Here is a 26,857-nt window from a genome sequence, read left to right on the forward strand (position 1 = left end):
CAGTGTGAGTATTGGAGCCGAGGAGAACAGCAGGTGAGCCAACTGTCAATCACAGCTGTCAATCAACACTCACATGGCAGACATCAAAGGAACTATAAGTCTTCAAATCTTATTAACGGAACAGCAATTTCCAAAATGACTATCAGCACACTTATTAGAGAACCTGAGTTTAGAGATTGAGGCCATAATGACTCGTTGAAAACAATGAATGACTCTTCTATTTCTAGAGAGAACTTGAGGCTTTTTGAACGGGAGTCAGTTGGAACATCTAGTGGCCGCCAGTAGCACTATAATGGTATAATGTGTAAGAATTGGCCACTTGATCCAAACAAATAGAGGACACACACACACACCACCCCACCACCATTATCACTCACTGACTATATCGTAAAGCTTACCGTTTACAGTGAATCTGTGCTATGGCATTGTCAAGATATCAAAATGCAGTAAGAGGTAAATTACAAACGAGCTGCACAAATCAGAAAGCAGTTGCACCACGGAGATACATATACACATAACAACATAACTCCAACTAACAACTAAATATTTACACACATGCCCCTAGTGTAGGTGTAAATCATTAAATGTCACAGAACTCACTAATGGTAAAACAGCAGTTTTTCTGCAACACAGCCTCATTTTTTTATTAATTGCTGCCATTTCACAACACAGTAATTCAGTAGAGACCTGATTAATTGATTTGATATTTCAATATCTATTCAGCTTGCCACAATCTGTTACGACTCCAAATGGTACAGTGCAGTTCATCTGATCAGCTGAGATGAGCAGCTCCACCCTCTGCAGCAGGAACCGGCTGCTCCGATAACGTCGGTGCAACTTTCAAAATAGATGTTATTTGGATAAACTGACCACATATTAGGAGTTACAGTGACTCGCTATCGCCCCTCAGTACAAAGTGGTATTACGAGACAGTACGGGCCGGATGGGGCCAGGGCTAGCTGGTTAGCATGCTAACTTCAGTAGATATCTCTGCAACACAATACATATTGGTCTATGACATAACGTCAAAACTGTTACTTTTTCAAATTCTGTTGATAATTTTAGTTAATTTGGGAATGTTTTAAACTAAAATTCTTATACATTATACTTTTGAGGTACTTTAGCCTCAAGACGTGGTAAATCCTGCTTGGACACTTTGCAACTTTATTAGCCTCTCTGTATTTAAATTTATGTTTTTAATGTCATGCTTTTTATGTCCTCTCTTAGTGTTCTTAGTTGTTTAATTTATAGTGTGAATGGTGAAGCTGATTACAATTCTCCAGTGTGGACAATAAAGCTCCAACTCTAACTGTATTATATCTGTATTACAGGAAGAGAGAAACTCATGAGGCATTCCAGCATGAAGGGGAGAACAGGTCTGCTCTTCAGCCTCATCATAGCAGCGTATTTCTGTGGCATTGCTGCTCAGACAACTGGTGGGTAATTAAATGGAACTTGTGATATTTCTAAATGAGGGATCAAGTATAGTAGATGTTTGGTATATTCCCCTGATTTACAACAATAAAGAAAGTTGTTGAATTGCCTTTTTCATAAATGATGAATAATGTTTGTTTTTTTCATTTCAACATCATATTCTGGAATATTTCACCAGTTTTAATTTTTTTAAGAATTTTAAAACTGTTGAAATAGGAGCTATCTAAAGCTATCCGTTCAAAAATGTTTCATTATCTCATCACAATGAACTTTGTGATCTGCAATCTTACTTTCAGAATATCTATTTTCAGGCAATGCAATACTGACTTTATTCTTCTCCTGTCCAGAGTGTGAAAATGCCAACATGGCTGACATCGTCTTCCTGGTCGATGGCTCCTCCAGCATATCCCCCGCAGACTTTCGGAAGATCCAGAATTTCCTACACAACATCGTCAGGACCCTCAACATCGGCGACAACAAAGTTCGAGTCGGCTTGGCGCAGTATAGTGATGATCCTTTCCAGGAGTTCCTGCTGAAGGATCACAAGGACAAGAGGTCCCTGCTGGCTGCACTGGACAGATTATCTCACCGACGAGGAGGCACGAAAACAGGCAAGGCCATCGAATTCCTCCAGGAGCAGTACTTCAACAACGTTACTGGCAGCCGAGCCAATGAACGGGTGCCTCAGATCGCTGTGGTCATCACAGATGGGGAATCCACGGATGATGTGAAAGTGCCCGCCCAGAACCTGAGGAAGCACGGAGTCATTGTGTTTGGTATCGGGGTGGGACAAACAAACCGCAAACAGCTAGAGTCCATCGTTAACTGGCCCCCAAGTCGCTTCCTCCTCACCATCGATAGCTATGAGGCTCTGCAGAGGGAGATGGGGCGTCTGCTGCAAACTGTTTGTGTCACCATGGAGGAACAGAGGCAAGGTAAGGCGAATGATTGGAGAAACATTGTTTAGTTGTCCATTTGTTAATTTTGCAATAAAATATAAAATACTTATCCAAGACATCTAAATAACTAAAACAACCAAAGTGTATTTGTAGATATACACAAAAGCAGAGAGCATCTGTGGCTGCTAATAAGACTTTAGATTCACTTTGTAGAGATCATACTGGGTTTGTTTGAATCTTAGAGCTCTGAGGAGTTTTCTTGCAAACAAAGAAAAGTTTGGTTTATATTCAGTGTTCAGTCAAAAAGCATTGTTTAAAACATTTGCAAAGCTGACTTGTTGGCATGTTACAGCCACCAGCTGCAAGCAGGATATAAACAAGACGGGGACTCACTCGTAAAACATAGTTCCATAGCATTACAAGTGGTCAAACACTCCACCGGGTACCTTTAAGTAGAGTTTGATCACCCTGCCCCCACTCTAAGTGTTATGGTCTACTTGATGATTTGTTTACTAGTGTTCCAATCACAGGTCCACTTAGTTAGTTGTGTTGTAAAACAGTTTGACTGCTTTCTGTTATTTCAAGGAAATTATGTTTATGGCTGTTTTGAAAGTGCTTTATTTGCAGAGAGCTGGATCTTGTAACTGATAAATTCAATATGTTTAATGAATTACATTATTAATACTGAAGCATCAGTGTTAGAGCAGCATGTTACTGTTGTAGCTGCTGGAGGTGGAGCTAGTTTCAACTACTTTATATACAGTTAGCTAGTTTAGCCCAGTGGTTCCCAACGTAGGCGTCGGGCCCCTCCAAAGGGTCAGCAGATAAATCTGAGGGGTCGTGAGATGATTAATGGGAGAGGAAAGAAGAAACACAAATCTGTTTACAGTTTTTATGATTTTCTCTAATCATTTTTGGTCTTTTTTGCTGGATTTTTGGTGAAATACTGGATCATTTGATCATTTTTATCATTATTATTACAATGAAACCATCTGAGAAGTTTACAGGGGGATGTCTCTATTGTGAAAACAACTGATAGATATCTGAAAAATGAAAAGGGGCCCTATCTAGACACTGATTTTTTTTTTAAGAGCTCACACTAAAAGGTTGGAAAACACTGGTTTACTCTTTAACAATGCATAGTAATTTATAAGCTCATCATTTGTTAATTCATGTAAAACTTTAATCTAAAAAGCAACTAAAGCTATGAAATAAATGTAGTGGAGTAGAAAGTACAATATTTCCTCCTGAAATGTAGTGGTGGAAGTATAAAGTAGCATCAAATGATAATACTCAAGTAATAATGTTGTCAGACACTTATAATAACAATCTGAGCCTGTCAGTGACAAAAACAAGCACTTTTAGTGGACGTACATTGATGGGGTGCTGTTGCCCCGTCCGAATACATTTACAGCCTCTTTTCACAGCTGCCAGCTGCAGCGCTCTCACTCAATACTGGACCGATTTCAAAAAGTATTGTCCCCATTAGTCACTTAGACACAAAAAGATGGGAAAACAGGTTGAAAAATATCAAAGTTTCCCTTTAAGGGGTCAGCTTACGTCAAAGAAACTAGTTTGTACAATTGTTGTGTCCTGGATGGCCCAATGAAAGATGGAACAAAAAGCCTGCCATCATAGAGAGGGACAAGAAAAAACACATAACACGCACTTTCAGACAGTTTCTGCTTAGAAGGTGTTCATTCAAGTATTTTTGTGAAGCATACAAGATGAGTTCTTATTTCAGAGAGAGGTTCAAAATACTGTCTGCTTTCTCACATTTGCATTCAAAATTGCTGGATAAAGTGGACATGGTTGGCAGATTGTCAGTTTCAGAAATTTATAAAAAATTGCCAGATGTAGCCTCCCAATTCTGACATCAGAGAAGACAAGTGGAGGGTAGTTTAAGAGGAACTCAACATGATTTTGTTTTTGTATACTGTACACATAATCACTTATTGTGTGCACAATGCATACAAATAGTTTTTTGCCTCTGGCTATTCCTCAATCAAATAACAAACTCTGAGGACTGAACATACACGTAACCAATCCAACAAGCTCTTTGTATCTAATAGACTGACTGCTTTTGCCTGATCATCAGACTCTACTGTAATTCTGATGTAATATTTTCTGTTTTTTGTCTTTCAGCTTTGGCGGAAAGGTTTGCAGATATTTTCTTCTTGGTGGACAGTGGCATAGCTCAAGGACAATTCTCCCAGTTCAAGACAGAACTTAACAAATTGATCAATCAACTTAACGTTAGAGCCTCCACCTACCGTATCGGGTTGGCCCAGTACGGTCAAGATACCAAAGTTGAATTCCTTCTCAATGCTTTTCAAACCAAACAGGAGACCCTGGCTGGTGTCAAGCGTTTCCGACTGCACCCTCCACAACCCAACGAACCGCGTTACCTGGGCAATGCTTTAAAATACGCCAGAACTAACTTTTTCACCAGTGAGGCGGGGGGCCGTGCTGAGAAAGGCTTCCGACAGTTCCTGGTCGTCGTGAGTGGAAAAGCCTCACGTGATCGTGTGTCTACAGTGGCTCGTGAGATCAAATTAGCAGGGGTTACTGTTATTGGGATGAGTGCCGGTGCACCAATGAATGAAATACGCTTGTTGAGTGATCAGTATGCGTTTGATTCTGTCAGAGTAACTCTTCTGAAGGATCTCTTCATGACTGAGAAACAGGAGGTCATTACTAAAGGTGAGAAAGTTTTATAATTCATTTTATATATATAAGTATCTAATTTACTTGATCAGTTACTATAGAATAAACTATGTAATATATCAGGGCTGAAACCAATTATTATTATCATTATTGATAAATGGATAAAAGTCTATAAAATGGTGAAAAAATGTCCAAAGATGCAATCTAAAATGTCTTATTTTGTCCTGACCAACAGTCCACAACCCAAAGATATTCAGTTTACTGTCATAGAGGACTAAAGAGCAAAAAATATTCACATTTAAGAAGCTTAAACTTGAGAGTTTTAGCATTTTTTCTTAAAAAAAAATATTCAAAAGGAAAAATGGATTATCATTTTCTGTTGATCGACTAATTGATTAATTAACTAATTGTTGCCGCTCTAAATAATTATAATCTATTTGAAAGTGTTTTTTTCTCTTAATTGTTGTTTTTCACAGGGATTTTGAAAATGTATTTTCTAGCACTTTATCGACAGTATATCTGATATTTAGCCGTTTGTGGAAAATTACACCAGAATTTAACACTTTTTTCTACACAAAAATTGAGTGAATCTCATGCTCACTTTTGTGATATATTTCTTACTGACTGACTATCATATTTGTATTTACAGTTTGAGTTGTAATTCAACACCTTTCTTCATACATCACAGGTTAGGCAGATGTGATATGGGCTGACGTGTTTATTACCATAGACCATGCTAGCAGATAATAAACAATAGTTGGAATCACTCAGTGGTATTTTCAAACACATTTCATCACTATTTTAAAGTAAACGTTTCAATGGGATCTCCAGAACATTCAGGGCTGAGCAGCAACTTAATTCTGTCAGTTTGTCAAACTAAAATATAAGCTAATGTTGGCTAACGTTATGTTAGCTAAGCAGCCAAAATTGAAACTGAGAACTGTAGGATCATTCTCTGATATCAAATATCTTCAACTTTAACTGTCAGACCAATTATAGAATTATAATAAGAACATTAAATTATCCTAGTAAAGTGAGAAGAAGATGTTTGACATGTTTGCCAAAAAATGTATTCAAATAATTATTCCCCCTAAAATCTCAAAATGTGGATATTATTTTTCTGTTTCTGTGCATGTTAAATAAACAAGATACAGCATTTTAATTGATTAGCTATAGGTGTGTTGGTAGGTCTATTTTTTCAGATAGAGCCAGGCTAGCTGTCCCCTCTTTAGTCCTTATGATAGGCTAGGCTAAACACGTCTGATAACAGCTACTTACTCAACACAAAGACATAAAATTGACATTGATCTCCTCATCTCACTCTCAAATGATGACACACCAAAATAAAAAAATAAAAATAATTAACAATTCCTTTCAGGTTAGTTGAGCTATAAGCTCAGCGGCTACAGTGCGGAGCTTACTTAGCTCACTACTTGCTGGCAGATTTGTTTCAGTTAATACTGAGTTACTGTCAGGCTGCAGGACTTGTCCGACATCAGTCTCTCCCCTCACCTTTGCGATGTCACAGTTTCATTTTGCAGTTACCTATGAGCTCATCTTATGTGTTAGTGTTCATTTCCTTGTGAGTGAAAGGACAACATTTTTTCGCATTTCATTTGAACAAACTACAAATATAATCTTCCTTACCAAAGATTGTGTTTTCTGTTTTGTCATTTTTCAGTTAGAAGTGGACATTATAGATCAACTTTACACTCAGGGAGGAACAAATAAGAAAACACTAGTTCTATTTAATTTAAAGTTAATGAATGCTGTTGAAATAAGTGTTAAGGATGAAAATTAATAAATGTTACCTTTAATACTTCATGCCAGTTTTTAACCTAGCCACCTTTACAATTGCAAACTCACAAAATCATGCTTACTTGGTCAGCCTGTTAAGACACTTCTAGACCTCTAAGCAACACATAATGAATATCGCTGTTATACAATATGTTTCATCTTCAAAGATATTTGAATGTTCAAGTAGCAGTTGCTCAAATTAACTAATTATATTCCTTTCACAGATTGCAAAATAGGCAACGCAGCAGATATTGTGTTCATTGTTGATGAGTCGACAAGAATCGGAGAAGCCAACTTCCAGCTTGTACGCAATTTCCTACACTCGATTGTAAGCAGCCTGGATATCGGTAAGAAGAAAGTCCAAGTAGGCATCGTTACATACAACGAAATCTCCACAGCACAGGCCTACCTCAACACTCTCAATGACAAGACCGAAATCCTACAGTTCATCAAGCTGCTGCCTTATAATGGTGGTGGAACGAACACTGGAAAGGCCCTAAACTTCACCCGGGATGAAATCTTCACTGAGCGAAAAGGCAGCAGGAAGGGCGTCCAGCAGGTGGCGGTGGTGATCACAGACGGTGAATCCCAGGACGATGTGGGCAATGCCGCAATCATTCTCCGTCGGACTGGGGTCACAGTTTTCGCTGTAGGAATTGGAGATGCCAAAGAGAAGGAACTGAACGAGATGGCTACTCACCCCTCTCACGAGCATGTTTTTTATGTGAACAGTTTCACCCATCTGAAACCCCTGAAGGAGAGACTGCAGGGAATCCTGTGCAAAAAGATCATTGACAAAGAGTTCACAGACAAGAAAAGAAAAGAAAACATCAAAAAAGGTTTGAACCAGTGGTTTTTGATAGTTGTCAAAGTTTAAATATTGTGTGAGTATAAACGATGCAGCAAATTAAATTAAATTAAATTAATGTAAAGAGAGAGTAAAGCTGAGAATGACATGTGTGGACCAAGTTTTGAATCCTTGTTCTGAAACAGAATGAACTCTGAAAGCCAGAAATTTTGATCAGCTTTCAAGTTACAGTTAATTTATCGGTTAACACCCTGTTGACTAAAACCATATTTCATGGTTTGTTTGTGCTTTGGGGATGTAAAATTGTAGTTGTTACCTCCTTGAGTAGCTGTTGATTGATTTTTAGCTTTCCCTCTCTCTGACTATGTGTAAAGAACTAATTCTTACAGTTGCTTTTCTTCTCCAGCTTGTGTACAAAAGGATAAAGCGGACTTCTACTTCCTGATAGACAACTCAGAAAGCATTAGTGAACCCGACTTCAATGATACAAAGAACTTCATCATTGAGTTTCTGCATACCTTAAATGTGGGGCCACAAAATAACCGTGTGGGGCTTGTGAATTTTCCAAATTTGGAATTTGACCTGACAAAGCACGCAGATGCAGATGCACTGGAGAAAGCTGTGAAGGATATTATTCATGTAGGAGGTGGGACAAATACAGGGAGAGCACTGTCTTCAATGGGTGAGCACTTTAAGAGACACACTCGTGGTCAAGTCCCAAAGTACCTGATTGTCATCACTGATGGAAAATCCCAGGATAGAGTCGAGGATCCTGCAAAAAAACTGAGGGAGCAGGGCATCATCATCTACGCCATCGGGGTGAAAAAGTCAAACAAAACTGAGCTGGATGAGATTTCCGGTGACCCTAAGAGGACTTTCAATGTCACCACTTTTGATGCCCTGAAGACGCTCACAGATGACATTATCACAGACATCTGTTCTCCAGAATGTAAGAAAAACACTTGACTTTAAAATGCATGTCTAGCATGTAGACAGGTTCTGTTCCAGAAGTAAGAAAACTTCATTCAAATCACACTGACAGTTGTAGTGATGTAAATAAGTAAAAGTCCAGCCAGGGAACTAAACCATACTCAACAGTATGTTGTGTTGTTCAGTCTATATGTTTAGTCAAGAACTGAAAAAAAAAAATCTGATATAGTAGTTTATTTAAATATTTCTGTGTTTTTGCAGTCTTAGACAAACAGCATTTCCCATAAGCCCATAGACCATTGCGGGTTAAAAGTCACAGCTTTTTGACTCACCAAGACCATGGGCCAGTCAAGGGGTCGCGTTTAGTTCAGAGATGTCTGAAAATGGTTAGTTCAGACATGTTTGTAGAAAATACTGTTAGAGAATTTTATGGATATGGACAAAATGTTATTTGATGCACTACATCATGTACATTTTCAAGGGAGCTGTTTTTTGTATGGTCACTTTATTGCAGTAAATTTTGTCACAAAGTCACAAAGTTTGCAACGTCTGATAGCAACTCTTGCAGTGAAGATGATTTGTCTTACAATATAGGTAGTAAATTCCAGGAACACGCCTAATTTTTTCAGAAAGACCAATTAAAGAAATGCAGAACCAGAAATTGTGTTGAGTTACAGAGCCTTGGTTGTAGTGTCATAGTAACTTTTCAGGTGTTGTTCCAGAAGTAAGAAAACTGTTATTTAATATTTCTGTTTTTGGCAATCTTGAGTGAACACCATTACTATACACTCTAGACCAGATGTAACTAGCTCAACATAAGAGTCTAGGCAAGTGGCCGTGGCTACTTCAGGTAACTTCAGGACAGAGACAGTGTAGACATTTTCAGACAGAGTTTTCAGCTTGAAGTTGGAAAAATTACAATACAAAAGATTGTTGGTGAATAGTACCACTATCCCTATGAATCTTAAGACACACAGGGACATATGTGGATTTTTAATAATTATTGGTATTAAAATTACAAAAGGCAAAGTGATTTTGAATCAGGTTTTCTCACTATTGAAACAGAACCTGGAAGTTCCAGTTTCACTTTGGCTCTGTGTAGAGTGTATAGTAGCCAGACTGAGCTACACTCTCTTCCACTGCACAAGTGGATCCTTACTAATTTGGGCAAAAGGTTCATCTGAGAAATGCTCTTTTAAAGGGCTAGAAAACAATGGAAATGAGCTTTGGGGTGGATTAGGGTGATGGTGGGTCTTCCTGTGCTGTAACATAATTTTATCTCCTCAGTCTTTTAAGTTATTTGAAATTTTGAAATTCGTGGCTCAAGATCAAGCGGTGTTGAGGCGGTACTCGTTACTATGTCACACCAGAAAGTTATCAAATATGCAGGAAGCTTTAGCATGAAGCCACCGCCACCCAGTGCTGCACTGAGGGTGTAAGTAAGAGTTTGTATCACAGCCATTTGATAAGCGAAGGAGGACACTGGAAGTGTTGCTGGTTGTTCAGCAGCTAAAAAGTCGTTACAGCCTTCCAGAGGATGGAAATATACATCAGGAATGGCTGAAATTCATTTTGGAGACAGTCTTCCCTTACCATGTGAGGCAGCTGGACTCGTGAGATCACACAAGAAGGGAGAATGTTGGACTGTCTGGAATTGGTTTTAACTAGCTTTCCTCATATCTTTGCAGAAGAACATTTTTGGTATCAATAGATGACCACTCCTCCGAACACCATGAGGTTACCTGTGGGGTATCACAAGGATCAATTTTAGGACTGTTTTTGATCTGTACATGCAACCCCTGAGCAGTGTCACCAGGAGGCACGGTGTCTCTTTCCACAGCTATGCTGATGACACTCAACTCTATGTGACCGTGTCTCCTGATGACACTGGGCCGAGTGACTCACCTTTTAACTGTATTTTAGATATAAAGGCCTGGATGTCACAGGATTTGTTTACTGCTCAACCAGGATAAACCAGAGGCACTGATCATTGGCTCAGAGGCTCATAGAGAGAACCTGGCCTCCAAACTAAACACACTGAGACTCAATTAAAGCCAAGAGGCAAGAAATCTAGGAGTGATTTTTGATTGTGATTTTAATTTCACAGCCCATGTGCGGCGTGTTAAAAAAACAGCATTTTATCATTTGGAGAACATCTCCAAAGTGAAGCCATTTCTCTCTCTGAGCAACACAGAGAGACTGATGCATGCATTCATTACTAGCAGGCTAGACTATTTTAATGCTCTCCTTTCTAGTCTACCAAAGAATACAATTAATCAGCCACAATTAATTAAGAATTCTGCTGCACGAGTGCTAAGACCAAAAGGAGAGCACATATTACGCTTATTTCAAAGTCTTTACACTGGTTACCTGTTAGTTTTTGTATTGATTTAAAAATGATTTTATTAGTTTATAAGGCACTTCATGGTCTTGCATTAAACTACATTTCAGAAATGCTTCTGATTTATGAACCAGGAAGACCCCTCAGATCCTTCAGTTCTTCTCTTTTAGCTTTTCCACAAAGCAGAACAAAACCCTTCAGTGATGCTGCTTTCAACCGTTACGCTCCAAGCTGCTGGAACAGAGAGGAGCTATTTAGTCTGGCTTTTATGTAGTGTCTTATAATTTAATGGTTTTATTATTTAAATTTATTTTATTTACAATCATCATTATTTATTTTATTCTATTTTGTTTTATCAACATTTTAACACTGATCAATAGAATTTATGTTATTATATTTATTTTGGGTAGTATTACACAATTTTATTTTTTGTTGTTATTTTTATTGCTTGTGTTATATTTTATTATGTATCTTTTATTATCTTATCTTGTTGTCTTATTCGGTTAACTTTTTTTTCAGTTCTTTTAGTGCACATTTGTCTCCAAATCCATTTTTAAAATCCCACGTTTTGTCAATTGCTTTCTGAAGCACTTTGAATTGCATTTGGATTATTATAATGTTTTTGATTATCATTATGATTGATTTGGTAGTATTTGATTAGGTAGTATTCTGTTGGCTGGGGGTGAAAGTGGGGGCCACACCTCCAGCCAATCAGAGAAGATGGTCATTAATAATACAGATTTTATGTAGACAGCCTGCTGGAGGACAGAGGGGAATCTGGGCTGTAAGGAAAGATGGATTTAGAGAAATCTAAATAACTGTTGATAAAAAAAATGTCACAGATATGTTTAAAATAGACTCAGTAATCATAAAAATTAGTCAAAAAAGGCCATGATACCAGATCTTTAAGCAAAGCTCTCCAAAGCTACCACTTTTAGCTTAGTGGGTTTGACATCAGGACAACATGTGCTTGTAAACAACTAGTCATTTAAAAATTCATATACTTAGTAGCTTGTCTTGTTGCCTGCAATCTCCCAAAATATTCCTGGTTTGGCAGGGCCGTCAGGTAAGAAAAGGTGGATAAAAGAGGAACACCATACTAACATTTATGTTCTCTGTGTCTACAGTTTGCAAAGTCGCATCAGGTGATGTCATTTTCTTAACTGACAGCTCTGAGAGTATCTCTGAGGGAGACTTCAAGAGAATGAAAGACTTCATGAAATCTGTCATCAACAAGATTGCGATCGGGGAGGATGCGGTGCATGTTGGCCTCATGCAGTTCAGCACCGATTACCAAAAAGAGTTCTCCCTCAGCGAATACTACGACAAAGATCAAATGTTTAAAGCCATCAATGACATGCAGCAGATGAAAGAAGGCACGCACACGGGTAAAGCCATCACAGCGGTGTCGCAGTATTTCGATAAATCGGAGGGAGGACGTCCTGAGCTGAAGCAGAGGCTGGTGGTGATAACAGATGGCAAATCCAACGACAACGTCACAGAAAGCGCTAAGGATCTGATGGACAAGGGAGTGATTATCTACGCCATCGGAGTGATGGACGCCAACACCACCGAGCTGCGGGAGATCAGCCACTCAGAAGACAGGGTTTATTATGGGAGGGACTTTGACGCGCTGAAGGACTGGGAGAGCCAGGTGGCTTTGGAGATCTGTGAGACCGGTGAGAGTCCAGGACTGTCTCAAAACAGCACTTTTGAGTATTAATAGTAGTATATCTGAATTTAATGTATTTATTTTATTTGTAAGGGACCATATACAGTGTTTAACATAAATGTTACCATTTGATGTTCTGTGCTAGAATTAGCTTACAGCTAATTTTCCTCTGCAGTCACTTCAGCAGGTCACAAATAAAACATACTGTATGTGCAGAAGCAGAACAGTACCAAGCAAAAAACACCCAGGACACATAATACAAATTTACACACAGTAGCACATTACATGCATCCACCGTGTCAACTAGAACATGACAAATGTACGCTTGACAAATTAAAGTTTAAGTTCAAGATTATTCACATACATGAGAAGAACATGAGATAAAATGTAGAGTCAATGGTAAAAGAGTTGAGTAGCAGACTTTTTAATTTGGTTTTAAAAGTACTGATGGAGCTGCAGCTCTTCATGTCATCAGTTAGGAGCTTTCACAGAGAATGCTGACTGCATATTTGAAGCTTTAGTTACTTGCAAATTTTGAAAAGTAAACCTAATCAGATTAAAAAGAAGGGATTTGAAAGGGGGGGGGGGAGTGTCATGAGAGGATGACGAAAATTAATCCATCAAATTGATGGAATTATTTGTAATTTATCAAAATTTCCCCCTCAGACCAGGCCCTGTTGGTACAATGGTACTTCATAAACATGTGAATGTGCAGCTTAATAGTGTATGTTTGCTCAATACACCTGACATCAATAGCAGAGTATGGCAAAAGTCTTAAACCACCAGAATATAGTTTAAATCACACTATAAAGTGAAAAAGTTTCATAGTACACTTGGTGATTAGTAATGTTGGCAAATGCCCTTCCTTTTCTCTGGCAGTTCCTCCTTTGGCAGTTTGCAAGGCTGACGTGGTTTTCCTACTTGATAAGTCCAGCAGCATCAACCCTGAAGAACACAAGGTCATGTTGAACTTCACGGCAGGACTTGTGGAAAGCTTCAACATAAGCAAAGAGTTTGTTCAAGTTGGAGCTGCACAATTCAGTGATGATCCTAAGCATGAGTTTTACCTCAACAAGTACTACAAGAAGGAAACTGTGATCAAAGAAATCCTCAAACTAAAGCACACTGGTGTAAACACCTGCCTTGGAAAGGCCTTGGGCTACATGAAGAATTACTTCACACCGGAACATGGTAGCCGTAAGTCTGCTAATATCTCCCAGATACTGGTGGTGTTCTCAGACGGAGATGCTCATGATGAAGTGGAGGACAAAGCCAACAATCTCAGGAATATGGGGGTTGAGATTTTTGTCATCGGTGTTGGAGATGTCCACCTCCTGCAGCTCTTGCAGATCACTGGAAGCCCTGTGAGAGTGTTCAATGTGCATCAGTTTGACAAGTTGGACAACATCAAGAAAGACCTGGCCTCCGCCATCTGTAAATGTGAACAACAACAAAAAGATGAACCACCTCAACCTACAGGTGAACCTACATCTGAACCTAGACCTGAACCTACACCTGAACCTAGACCTGAACCTACACCTGAACCTAGACCTGAACCTACACCTGAACCCAGACCTGAACCTACACCTGAACCTAGACCTGAACCACCTGGTGAGTTGAGAAGTGCTATTTTGCCTTAATTTTTCTACATTTCTGCCATTCTTATATTTTTAATGTTGCTGCAAAATATAAAGTCTCTACCTCAGGTCCTGTAGTACACAGAAACTGCAGCATCGATATCGCCATCGGATTTGATATTTCACAAAGAGCCAGAGTTCCTTGGAAGACGCTCCATGACAACCTGCTGGCTATTGTCAAATACATTTCCTCTGTGGACGGCCTGTGCTGTGTCAAGACAAAAGTCATACCCAACATTGCCTTCCGACTGGTAGACCGTGATGGAAAATCCCTGTACGACACAAACTTTGAGGTGTACAGTGAGGACGTGTTACAGAAAGTCATGAAGATATCTAAACCTACTTACTTCAACACCGCCCTGCTGAACTCCTTCAAAAAGATGTTTAAGGACAAATCCAAAGCTCATGTGAAGGTGAGAGTGACGCAGCTTTCAACCCTGGAAAAGGATGTGTTTTCATTTATTTATTATGAAATTAAGGTGAAGGATGAGTTCTCATTCTGTGACAGCAGTGAATGTTTTCAATCAGACTTCAATTCTTGAAAATGTGAGTTAAAAGTGGTTTTAGAAAATCTAATATATGGAAAAGGAGATAACACTAGTACTGTTTCATATTTTCCAATGTCTTTACAGTCTATGTATGGCTTATTATGGCTTATTTGGTAAACAAACCAGATGAAGAGTCTACAGCCATGCTACCAACTCTGTGAGGCTTCCTACTTAGGCACGGCGATGCTTCAAGCTATATGCTACAATCAGCATGCTAACAAGCTCACAATGACAATGCTAACATGCTGATGTTTAGCAAGTGTAATGTTTGTCATGTCCACCATCATAATGGAGCATACTGGCATACTAACATTTGTTAATTAGTAATTAATAGAAAGTACAGCTGAAGCTGAAACTAATGGCATTTCCATTAGTTTTGTGGGTATTTAGTCATAAACAAAAATACTGAACAAAGTGAAATTTTGACCAGATGATGGCGCTAGATAAAAAGTCAGAGCATCACCAAAGTTACTGCAATTCATCCTGACATGAATTAGTCTAGACCAAATTTCATGCCAATCCATCTAAAATTTGTTGAGACATTTCACTCAAAACCACAAATCTGAACCTTGTGGTGGTGCTAGAGGATACGTCAGAGAATCACCAAAGTCAGTAGGATTCATCCTCTGGAGAGAACAATTGTCTCTACAAGGTTTCTATTGTAATCAAATATTTGTCAAGTCTGGACTAAAGTGATGGCCTACAGACAGACAGACATTGGCATCCCTAGAAGCTTGGCTAAAAACATATAAACAACATACAAAATAGTTTCTCCTTTGCAGACCTGAGTGAGTGATTCTCACTAAGAACAATCTAACATGTGACCAACCTCACCCTTCAGGTGCTGGTGATCTTCTCAGACGGACTCGATGAAGACGTGAGGAGTTTGAAGCTTCAGTCAGAACTACTGAGAAAGTCAAGTAAGTACTGGGAGGCAGAGGTGTTTCCAAAAATGCTCTGATAAATAGAAATATAGAATAATATCATATTATAATATTTATAGTCATACCACAACTCCACTTCTTTTTCCATGCTTCCATTTTTCCAATCTGTCCTCTTCTTCTTCTTCCCCTTTCTCTTCTGTAGTTCTTTCTTTCATTCATCTCTTCTACCCATCTTTCATTGCCTCTTTTTTCCCCCTTATGCCTTTTTACCTCCTTTTTTCCATCTTTCTTGCCCATCCCCCTCTGACTTCCTTTCCAACCTTTACTTGGTAAAAAATGTCATGCACTATATTCAAGTCATCGTGGTGTAAATGGTTTAAATTCTTCAAAAGTATATAATAATAAAGAGAGTAGGGATATCCTGATCTCAATATGAAATTTTTAATGTTTATTATCTAGAATAATTTACTTGTAGTTTTTTCTACACAAAACATCTCAGCAGGGCATATTGAAGGGCTCGGCCCAGCCCCTGCATCAAAGCATGACAAACCTGACAACCTGCTCTATCCATTCATATGTGGATATTTATGCTTTATTGAAAACTTCTGCACATAAAGACATTTTTACATTTTTTGTTTTTTCCATAAAAAGTGTACTAGAGCATGTTTAGTACTACTCTCATACAAAATGACATTTCTGAGTAGCCTAAATAAGCAACAAAAACACCCTAGGGTTGAAAGGATTAAGAAAATACATTCTGCATCATAGTTTTTGATGATTTACTCTGCTGGCTGTAATATGTAGTATTATATCTCGTAGTGTTTTATGTTATGTCAGTCCTGCAGTTTTCAACCTCCATAAAAAGATGATGTTTCAGTGTTTTAACAGAGCTCACAATTTAGCTGGTTTGCTGGCAGGCTAATAAACAAAGGATAGAAAATAGATCAGGCTTTACATACATCACACAAATTCATCAATGTCTCTCGAACCTGTGAATCAGCTTGGGATATTCCTAAAATCAAGTTGAATGTAGCCATTTGACATAATATTTTATAAAGTGCATTATGTCAGTTTGTAGACCAATGACACATGAACTCCTCTGAGGTAGTAAATCTCTTATTTGTTGTTGTGTTTATTGTCTGCAGAAGTCAGCGCTCTGCTGACTGTGGCTCTGGAGGGAGCTCATAACCCTGCCCAGCTGCAGACGGTTGAGTTTGGCCGAGGTTTCGACTACAACAATCGTCTCAGCATCACCATGCCCAGCATCGCCAGCACCATCCTCACACAAATTGTGAGTCTTTCATGACGTGACTTTTTAGCATTTATTAACCGACACACTGTAGTCTGTACTGTACATTTACTGCCAGAAAGTTGTGAAAACAACGGGGGTGCTTTGAATACACCCCCGTTTTCACAGGTAATTTGTTAGTCTGTCCCTCCCGCCGCAGGAAATAATGGATTACTCCTGGAAAGCTACTGATGTAGCACTTTTCTCCTTATGAAAATAACACAGAGATGATTCGACCAATGAGAATTTAGTCAGACGAGAGCATATCGACCAACTAATCGACCAGTCAACCAGCAGACTACAGCCCTAGACTAGAGAGTGCAAAGATGAGCCAAAACAGTGCAAAGTTAAGACAAAATGGTGGAGTCAAAAACAGTACAGAGACCAAAAAGTGTTGTTAGACAATCCGTTTAGCACCTCATCTGAAGCACACTGAAGCCTTTACTCTCCATTAACATCAACTGGAACAAAAGTCTGACAGAAAGATAAAAGATGTCACTTGTAGGATCAATGAACTTTGTATTGACTTATTCATCACTGATAGGACATTATAAAATGACATTTATTATATGGAATGTATTGAAATAGTTTAGTTTGTGTTGGAAGTGAGTGAATTCATGTAACAGTGTTGGTCTAGTTTAGCATATTTATAATGGAAAACAGTTGTGTTGTGTATAACTCAATCAAAAGTGAAATAATACACCTTCCAACAACTTCAAAGTTGTCTGATTTACATGTTGTATAATTGTCTACGTAGTTTGAGTGTTGAAATAAGGCCATTAGAAAGAAATTTTTAAAACTGTGCTGTTTTATATTAATATATATATAAATTTATATTAAATCTTTTGTCTTCTGCTCTCTGTGTCTCTCTGCAGGTTACAGTGTCAGAAAGGGAGTGTTGCAACGTCATGTGCAGATGCCCGGGACACCCAGGCATCCGTGGCTCTCATGGCCACCCAGGGTTAAAGGTGACTGCCATAAATACACATCTTTAAACTTTAAACATGATGTCAAGAACGAAAGTCTGGTCTGGGCTGAGAGCAAGTGATTTCATGAAGTCAGCAACAGGCCTGGTTTTGTGTATTCAGAAAGTACTAGTCTGGTAAAAGATAAACTTGCTATATACTCTCAAAATTGGGGGTCTGTCCTTGTTTTTTTAGGAAGTAGTTCATTTTTCGAAATGTGTTTATTTATTTAATATTTATTAATTTATTTTATTTATTGCGTGTTTGTATGTATATCTGCACTACTTTTACTCTTGCCCTATTGTCTGTAACTGTTAATCATTCAATTATGTAAAAGTTTTCACTGTCTACTACTCGTCATCTCTAACGGACGTCTATCATAATCTATGAATTGTGTAATTGCAAGATCTGGATCTGTTTTGTTTTGGGAGGAGGGTTTGAAGGTGTGTGGGTAATTGCACCATATTGGTGATTTCATGTTGTCTGTATATTGTATAAACATTCTCATAATAAAACATATATATATATAAAACAACAGTCAACCATATAATCATCAAGATAAGTGGTTGCTCAGGTGTATTTATAGAAGGTAGACATACATATAATGGGCTGCCTTGCGTAACGATCCGTCCAGACATGTTTGACGATATATAAACTACTTTACGTTGAATAACTTTAAAAATTAAAAACTTTAAATTTTGTGTCCTCCTTCACTGTAAAGTCCATTCTCACTGTTTGTGCCCTTGAAGCTTTAAGTTTTCACATCACACTTGTGTAAGTTGCATAATGGAACACGATTGGCTCCAAACTAATTGTGATGTCACAAATCCTGCTGATATGTCCACGTGTTAAACTGAGATTTAAGGTGAGCTCAGAGAAACTTTCCTCCTTCAGCAGATGACTGTGAAAACAACCTCTGCACAGAGAAGAGAACAACATCCAGCTGAACGAAGAAGAAGAAGGAAAAAAACATGTTTTTGAGTTCATTTTTGGCTTCAGTTAATAATCTATTTGAATCTGTTTGTGTCTGTTTTATAAACAGGGTTTGCCTGGTAGGAGGGGTAACATTGGCTTCCTGGGAGAGGAGGGGCACGCCGTAAGTGCTTCTTCATACAGTTTTTACTCCTTTTAAGATGGGATGAAACTTGGTGGAGTGGTGAAAAAAAACTGGAGGCCTTTTGTTGCTGAAACAGCTTTTGGCTGTGTTGAAACTTGAACTGAAATGTGGGTTTAAAACAACCTGCTCCTTTTTGAACTCTTAGTATTTTTTGAGTGTAATAAATTTAATAATTGATAAAATAAAATTTATCAGCCTTACCTAGCATCACCTTCCACCAAATTTTTTTGAGATTTGTTAACATGTAGTTAATATATCATGCTAACTAACATACAGACATACAAATGGGACCAAAATTGATACGAGTATGAAGCCAAACAAAAGAAACCAAACAAAAGATGATTTTGTGGATACACAATTTGTCCTAAAGTCAATAAAAAAATGAAAGAGCCTTAAAACAGGCTTTTAACAAGCGTAAATTACTAAAATGCCAGTAAAACTATCACTTAAAAAGGAAATTGTTCATAGGATGAAACTGCTTGACCTGCTCGTATTTTCTGGACTCTTGTGTAGTCTGCGGTCACAGTTTGATTTGTCTGGTTGTTGCAGGGCGACCGAGGACCTCCTGGACCAGTTGGACCTCCGGGCATCCAGGGCTGTCCTGGAACCAGAGGACAGAAGGTACAGCACTGCTTAATACTACTGAGAGGAACACAATAACACTGAAGATGGAAAAATGCCTCCTACTGAGTGATGTTAAGACCAAATAAAAAGGGAATTAAGTGCTGTGGTCTGTTGTGTTTGTGGGGCTCTAGAGGGTGTGTCATTGCCAGTATTGATACCATGACTGGATGTTTTTTACATCAGTTTTTAAAAAAAATAAGATTAAGTAAAGTAAGAATGTAACAATAACATTTTGTCATGGCTTCATGTTCTTCACCACCATAGTTCACTGTCCACACTACCCTACAAAGGCAGAGGATACAGTGAAGTTTAAGGGCGGCTGGGGGAGTAACAAATAGAAAACTTGTCATTGTTATTTTATGTAGTTTCAGACCACAACAAATAATTGCACAACCCACATGTAGATACTGAACTATGGATAATCTCCACAGGATGTAAGGAGAATATACAGTATCTACCAACAGCATGTCCATTTTTACTACTTGGTTTATATATTGATTTTTAACAGGGATGCACAGTACATTTATTTTTCCAGATAAATCCCAGGGTGCACGTTGCTGAAGTAAAAGATTACAGTCAGTCGTGGTGGATTGCAACATTACGGAAAAATAGGCAATAAGAAAATTAACTTTAATTTGATTATTTAATATATTTTGGGAATTGAATCTGTGTTTTGCAAGGTATCTACCCGTCCTTCCACCATTGATATTTATACTGAAATCATTTAAAATTTATTACATTTCAATACGTGACTTCAAAAGGTACCTCAGCCACCAAATCACATGAATTATATGAGGTAGAAGCTAAAATGGTTGTTGCTGCTCATCTACTAAGCTAGTTAGCTTAAGCAGGAGTTTAGCTGGGTTTTTATTCTCCATCATGATTGAATTTAGCTCCTGCTTTGTTTAGTTATGTGAAATAACTGACCGAATTACCAAAATGTCAACAGCTACATAGCTTAATAACTATATTCAAATTTAGTTTTAAGGCTATCTCACAAGCTAGCTGTGATTTAAAGCTAACTCAACCACCAAATTACATGAATTCCACCGGAGTTAGAAGCTAAAATAGTTGTCACTGCTAAGCTCGTTAGCTTTAGCAAGAGTTAAGCTGAGGTTTAATGCTCCATCATGATTTTCACATAATAATTTGCACAGTTTCACAATTTTCTATATGATAGAACAGATGTAATGTAAGACTCTGGTCTGAACCCACGTTTCACCAAACACGTCTTTTCTACATTTTTTGCCTGCGTGGAGCGACATCAGAACCTTTTGGCTTCTAGTACATATCTGTCCAAAAATATGACATTTAATTTTATACAAACACTTACAAGTTTACTGTGAGAGTAGCCTGGAAATGTTCATAATAGTAATAATATATGCCCATCTTGTTGTCCTTCGCCTGGTATGTTTATATCCTGTTGTTTGTGTGTGCAGGGCAATCCAGGATTCTCTGGCGACAGGGTGAGTGACTCAGGTTTCCTGGAACGTAAAGACAATGAATTAAGCAAGAGAGCGAATGTGAAATGCAGCATTAAGTGAAGAGTGTTTGGACAAATATTTAAATCTAGACAAACATTTTAGTTCAGATGTGTTCTCATTAAGAGAGGGCAGCTGTGAGATGTTACAGATGATTCTCTACCAACGCTGCAGGGTGAGAACGGAGAAGATGGACTGGATGGAATCAATGGAGAACAGGTACGAATGTCAGCAGCTACATCAGTTCAGCATATCATTAAAAAGATAAACCAAGACCTCAAATCAGCTTTCTTCTCTTCGATAAATATAATAATTTATTATTATTATATTATGTTAACACCTTAAACCTCCTCACTGTGAGGTTTCTTATCTTGAGATTTCCCGTATAACATTCAACAATCAATTCAATCAATCAATCAATTTTTATTTATATAGCGCCATATCACAACAGAAGGCACTTTTCACATAGAGCAGGTCAAGACCGTACTCTTTAATTTACAGAGACCCAACAATTCCCCCATGAGCAGCACTTGGCGACAGCGATAAGGAAAAACTCCCCTTTAACAGGTAGAAACCTCAAGCAGAACCCGGCTCTTGGTGGGCGGCCATCTGCTTTGATCGGTTGGGTTGAGAGAGAGAAAGAGAGAGGGAAAGGGGGAGGGGGGGGGACAGAACAGAACAGAACAACAATCATAACAATAACAATAAGTAAAAGCATCAATAGCCAGGGAAGGATGCCATCAGGACTGTGAAGGACCGCAAAGGCTCGGCCCGGGACTCAGGTTTTCCTGTGAGATGAGAAAGCACAAAAAACTCCGGGGAAGAAGCAAAGTTAGTGACATGCATTGATGTTTCATGAATGCATACAGATGGAGAGGAGGAATCAAAGTCAAAGTTTGGGAAAAAGCATCAATTTTTGTTAATTATTAAGAGTTTAACAGTCAAACACCCAGCAGGTTTGATCAGATTTGACTGACATTAGACTGACTTCCCAACTTTTAAATTTATCGCCAGCTATTTTAATTTTGATTAATCATTTTAGGTAATTGTTTAATAAATTTAAAAAGTCAAAATTTTCAGATTCCAGCTTCTTAAATGTGAATATTTTCTGGTTTCTTTAGTCCTCTATGATAATAAACTGAATATCTTTGGGTCGAGGACAAAACAAGACATTGGAGGACTTTAGGAAACACTGATCGACACGTTTCACCATTTTCTGACATTTTATAGACCAACCAACTAGTCGATTAATCGAGAAAATGATCGACAGATTAATCGATAATGAAAATAATCATTAGTTGCAGCCATAATCTTATGCAATGTGTCCCATTTTTTCATTTGTTCCATTTCCAGATTTGTCTTTTAACTTGCTGTTGCTTTTGCTGGTTGTAGTAAACACAAGTCAACAATCTGGGTCCTGAATGGTTCACACAGCCTATTTCTCAAAGTTGGAAAGATGATTTTCACTGTGTTGGTCTGTAATCTGATTTACCAACATAAATAAAAGCACATCTTTTTTTTTTGTAAGTCTCTCGTGTTCTTTCAGCTTTGTCCTACATGCTGTACGTTATAAAACTGATCAGTTGTTTGCTAAAATGTAGGTGCAAGATGATCACAGTCATCAGATGCCAATATATACAAGGCGGTATATCCTCACGTCTGATGTAGACAGGAAGTTAAAAGACAACATTATGAAGTCGGAGCGTTTCATTGTAGCTGAAACTCATAAGGTCAATAACCTAAAGGATTTTTGAGGCCAATACTGATATTCATATTTGAGCATTTTTAAAATACAATAATATCATCCATTATTATTTTCTTTACACTTTATTTTCTTTGTGTTCATGTTGGACTCTGTTGCTCAGAGTAAAGAGTTGATTGAGAAAGGCTTTTTTCAACCCTGATTCTCTCTCTCTGTAGCTGCAAAATAAGGAATTTAGCAAGATCATTTAGTAGAAAGAGGGGAATACCAGCAAGATGTAAAAACATCTAAATATAGATATCAGATCACGTTGTAGATAAATATTATGACTTGTGAAATTAAACTATGGTAACAGACGTGGATGTCAACAGTGGAAGTATAATCATGTAAACCTGTGTTTCTCCTCTGAAGAGTTAAAGCAAACAATAGACTCTTGATGTGATGTGTGATGTGAGATGATGTGAAAGAAGGTTTTCAGGCTCTCAGTGCTCAGCTGTTTCTGGTTTTTTGTTTGCAGGGAGTGACAGGACTGAATGGAAGTCGAGGAGAGCGAGGACATCCAGGAGAGCCAGTAAGTAAACTAAGAACCTTTTCTCATGACATTTCCCTGCGTGGTGGTACTCGCTGGTCTTTGGGTTTTGTCTGGCTTTATATTTACTTACTTTTGATTCACTGCATAAAAAAATCACATGAAGTGAAGCTCAGAGGTGTTGGCTGATTGACAGGTTGAACTCTTGTCCTCAGGGTATCCCAGGTGGAAGAGGAGAGGAGGGTCTGAAAGGAGAGCAAGGACTGAGAGGAAATCCGGTAAGGTCTGACGTTATCTCTGTTTCTCTGTTTGTCACTCACTTTCTCACCATCAACTTCTTGTTTAACATCCACAATCCCTCACTGGCTTCCCACACTCAAACACCTGAGCTGGGGATGTACATGATGACTGGTGAGACGATTTTGAATCTGATTGGGGCATTGCGACTGATTGGGCAGGAGTCGGAGCGGGTCAGTGCCAGTCTGTGTCAGTTGGTGTTGACAGCCGGCAGATAAAATCATATAGTGTGTGATTTGTCTAATTTTACGTCTTCAGATTCAAACGCTTCCAGTCGCTCTCATAAAGACTTTTTTAAACATGTTTGATATTTACAACCAAAGACGTCACTTGTGTGTCAACTCAAACAAGCCAAGTCTACATACTTGGATGTTGCCGAGAAAGTGAGTCTGCACTCTTGGCTCAGTGTTTATGGTTAAGGACAGTTTAAGAGGCTGATATCCCAACATCCACCATTTCTCATCAACAAACCCTTAAACTAAGAGCAAAGTCCTACAGCTCACATCTCATCCAAATCCTTTTGTAACTATAAGTAATTAACAGATAAACAAAGAGAATTTATCCATAAGTGTTTTTGGCAACATCTTAAAGTCAGTCCTGCTCAGCTCATTCTCAGCCTTTTTAGTCGTCTCTGCAGTCGCATTACATCGTTATATTTACAAGAGTCAGTGACATATAGCTTTAATTTCAATAAATCTAAAAGCAACTCTGCTTTCAGGCGGTCACAGCTGGAACACAGCTGACGGCTCCACTTTAGGAAACTTTGTAGAGTTAATTTTTTCAAAGTGATCGTGTTAAGATTCTGGTTTCTGTGTTTTGTCTGAAAGGGAGAACCGGGCATAACTAACATCCAACAAGGAACCAAAGGAGAACCCGGGAACCCAGGATTACCAGTAAGAAACATCACAGCCTGCATGTGTGCTGAGATCAGTGCTGTGAAATCAACCTCAAGTCCCACAAAGCACTGCTGTTGGAAACATCGAATCAGAGATCCTGTACTTAGGTTACGTGATGACGCCTGAACTAGTTCACTTTGCTAAAGAGAGTCACAGGATATGGTATAAATGTCTGGGAATAGCATAGTAAATGGACCTTGTGTTTGAAATATTCTGGATGAACAAACAAACAAACGTAAAAAAGAAAAGACTTCTGATGGTCATAATATAATCTTAAAGGTCTGTGTTTCAGTGTTGAGACGTTTTGAAGTTATTATGTAAAGGGAACTTTTTGAAAATGTAAATATATACATTCTATTCATACAGAGCTTTTAAAAGGCACTCAAAGACACTTTACATAGATAAACAAGTTGGCAAAAAACATGCTACACACAACAACAACAACAACAGAGCAGCTACTCTACTCTGAATTTGCACACGGGTTTGTGTTTGTTACACACACAAAAAATCTCCATATTAAAGTATTTCATCTGTCATTGGCTGAGTCCTAAATCATATATTGTGTATCACTCTGCTGAACTGTGATGTTTCTAAATCTGCAGGGATCACCTGGTCTGGACGGGAGAAAAGGAGACGCCGGGGTCGATGGAAACCCGGTGAGATAAAAGATACTCAGTTCATCACAGACATCTGAGAGAAGAAGAGAGTATTTATATTTGAGGCCTGGAATTAAAGAACACTCTGCATCTTTGCTTTTAAAATGATTTGTATTATTACTGGATCATCAAAATGGTTCTCTGTTGATCAATTAACTGATGATTATTTTCATTATCAATTAATCTGTTGATTATTTTCTTGTTTAATTGATTATTTGTTTAGTCTATAAAATGTCATAAAATGGTCATTTTATTCAGCCACGACAGAGTTGCAGAGAGGAGTGCCGGGAGGAGTTTGTTGTGTTGGAGAACAGAAAGTGTAGCTTAATGTTAAAAAGATTTTCAAAGTCATGGCTGAATAACTCAACTCTCAGGAAATTTCAGAGCGAGACTTCTCCTCCAATGAGACTTGGTCAGACACAATAACAAACAGACTGGATCAAGCGAAAGGTTTAATTTCTACGTTTAATTTCTCTGTATGGTCCTTTCTATAATGTTGTCGGACACTTATAATAATAATTTGAGCCTGTTGGTGGAAAAAACAAGAACTTTTAGTGGACGTACATTGACGGAGTGCTATTACCCCGTCAGATTACATCACAGCCTGTTTCACAGCTGCTGGTTGAAGCGCTCTTATTCAATACTGGGCCGATTTCAAAATTTGTTGTCTCCATTAGTCACTTAGACACAAAAAGATGGAAAAAGAGGGTCCAGGTTGAAAAATATCAAATTTCCCTTTGAAGAAGCTGAAACCAGAGAATTTGGACATTTCTTGAAAAATTACTAATAACAATTAATCAATTAATGAAAAAGCTAACGATTAATTTTATGTTGATTGACTGATCTCTGCAGCTCCAGACTGGTCCACTAATTGCCTCACCTCTGATATCATAAATAAAGACTGACCAGTGCTGGAGCAGTGTTACCAATGTTTTTGTTTGTTAGCGCTATGTGCAGTGTGATATTGATATTTGATATTGATGGTGTCATGTTTTGCTAATTTATATTTTATATTTGTGGGGAAAAACTAATGAAATTTAATACTTTTTTAAATAGCCTGAAAGATACTCGATCGATATGTTATATGGAAACATTTCCAATCTGTGCAGATGAGTCATCGCCTCAATTTGTATCACACAGATTATTAACTGAAACAGTTAATAAAGAAAATACAGCAGATTAATTGTTAATGACAATAATCCTTATTTGCAGCCTGAGATCAAATATTCTTTAAACATGTTTAACACTGTTGTTTTTCTGCTGTTCAGGGTCCAGATGGAAGAAGAGGTCCGTATGGTGAGAAGGTAGGAACTCAAACAACACTCAGTTTAGCCGTAAAAGGTTTATGTAAATATATCTGTATCTATATCTATATTATATCTATATATTATATTCGAATTATGACAAATAATTGTTTTTTGTATAGAAATAGAACTAACCTTCCTCTGCTTTGTGGGAAAGTGATTGTTGAAACTGTTTTTCTCTCTCACATGAATTATGGTGATGTTATTTATAAGCAGCCTCCACTCTGAAGTCCTTGGATCCTGTTTATCATTCTGCTCTTAGATTTATTACTGGTGATATTTTTAGCTCTCATCATTGCATCCAGTATGGAGAAGATGTGTGGTCTTCTCTGTCTGAGAGACGTGACAGGCATATGTATTTGTTTATCTGTAAGGATCTTA

At 38.1% G+C, this 26,857-nt stretch overlaps 1 protein-coding gene across 1 annotated transcript in view; it reads left to right on the forward strand.

Annotated features, from left to right (window-relative positions):
• The first annotated feature begins 474 nt into the window (after positions 1 to 474).
• The window catches only part of LOC121905372 (collagen alpha-6(VI) chain-like), a 62,760-nt gene continuing 36,377 nt past the window's right edge, over positions 475 to 26,857 (forward strand). The window contains exons 1-21 of the mRNA XM_042423582.1: positions 475 to 962; positions 1,332 to 1,436; positions 1,782 to 2,369; positions 4,479 to 5,036; positions 7,022 to 7,636; positions 8,012 to 8,554; positions 12,004 to 12,555; positions 13,428 to 14,159; positions 14,255 to 14,598; positions 15,575 to 15,653; positions 16,763 to 16,908; positions 17,781 to 17,873; positions 18,913 to 18,966; positions 19,537 to 19,608; positions 21,051 to 21,077; positions 21,267 to 21,311; positions 23,312 to 23,365; positions 23,539 to 23,601; positions 24,448 to 24,513; positions 25,119 to 25,172; positions 26,441 to 26,476. Of these exons, the coding sequence (XP_042279516.1) occupies positions 944 to 962; positions 1,332 to 1,436; positions 1,782 to 2,369; positions 4,479 to 5,036; positions 7,022 to 7,636; positions 8,012 to 8,554; positions 12,004 to 12,555; positions 13,428 to 14,159; positions 14,255 to 14,598; positions 15,575 to 15,653; positions 16,763 to 16,908; positions 17,781 to 17,873; positions 18,913 to 18,966; positions 19,537 to 19,608; positions 21,051 to 21,077; positions 21,267 to 21,311; positions 23,312 to 23,365; positions 23,539 to 23,601; positions 24,448 to 24,513; positions 25,119 to 25,172; positions 26,441 to 26,476 (4,845 nt within the window). The 5' untranslated portion in view covers positions 475 to 943. The remainder of the gene's footprint in view (positions 963 to 1,331; positions 1,437 to 1,781; positions 2,370 to 4,478; positions 5,037 to 7,021; positions 7,637 to 8,011; positions 8,555 to 12,003; positions 12,556 to 13,427; positions 14,160 to 14,254; positions 14,599 to 15,574; positions 15,654 to 16,762; positions 16,909 to 17,780; positions 17,874 to 18,912; positions 18,967 to 19,536; positions 19,609 to 21,050; positions 21,078 to 21,266; positions 21,312 to 23,311; positions 23,366 to 23,538; positions 23,602 to 24,447; positions 24,514 to 25,118; positions 25,173 to 26,440; positions 26,477 to 26,857) is intronic.

This window comes from Thunnus maccoyii, chromosome 10 (genome assembly GCF_910596095.1).
Source record: "Thunnus maccoyii chromosome 10, fThuMac1.1, whole genome shotgun sequence".
Classification (NCBI taxonomy): Eukaryota; Metazoa; Chordata; class Actinopteri; order Scombriformes; family Scombridae; genus Thunnus; species Thunnus maccoyii.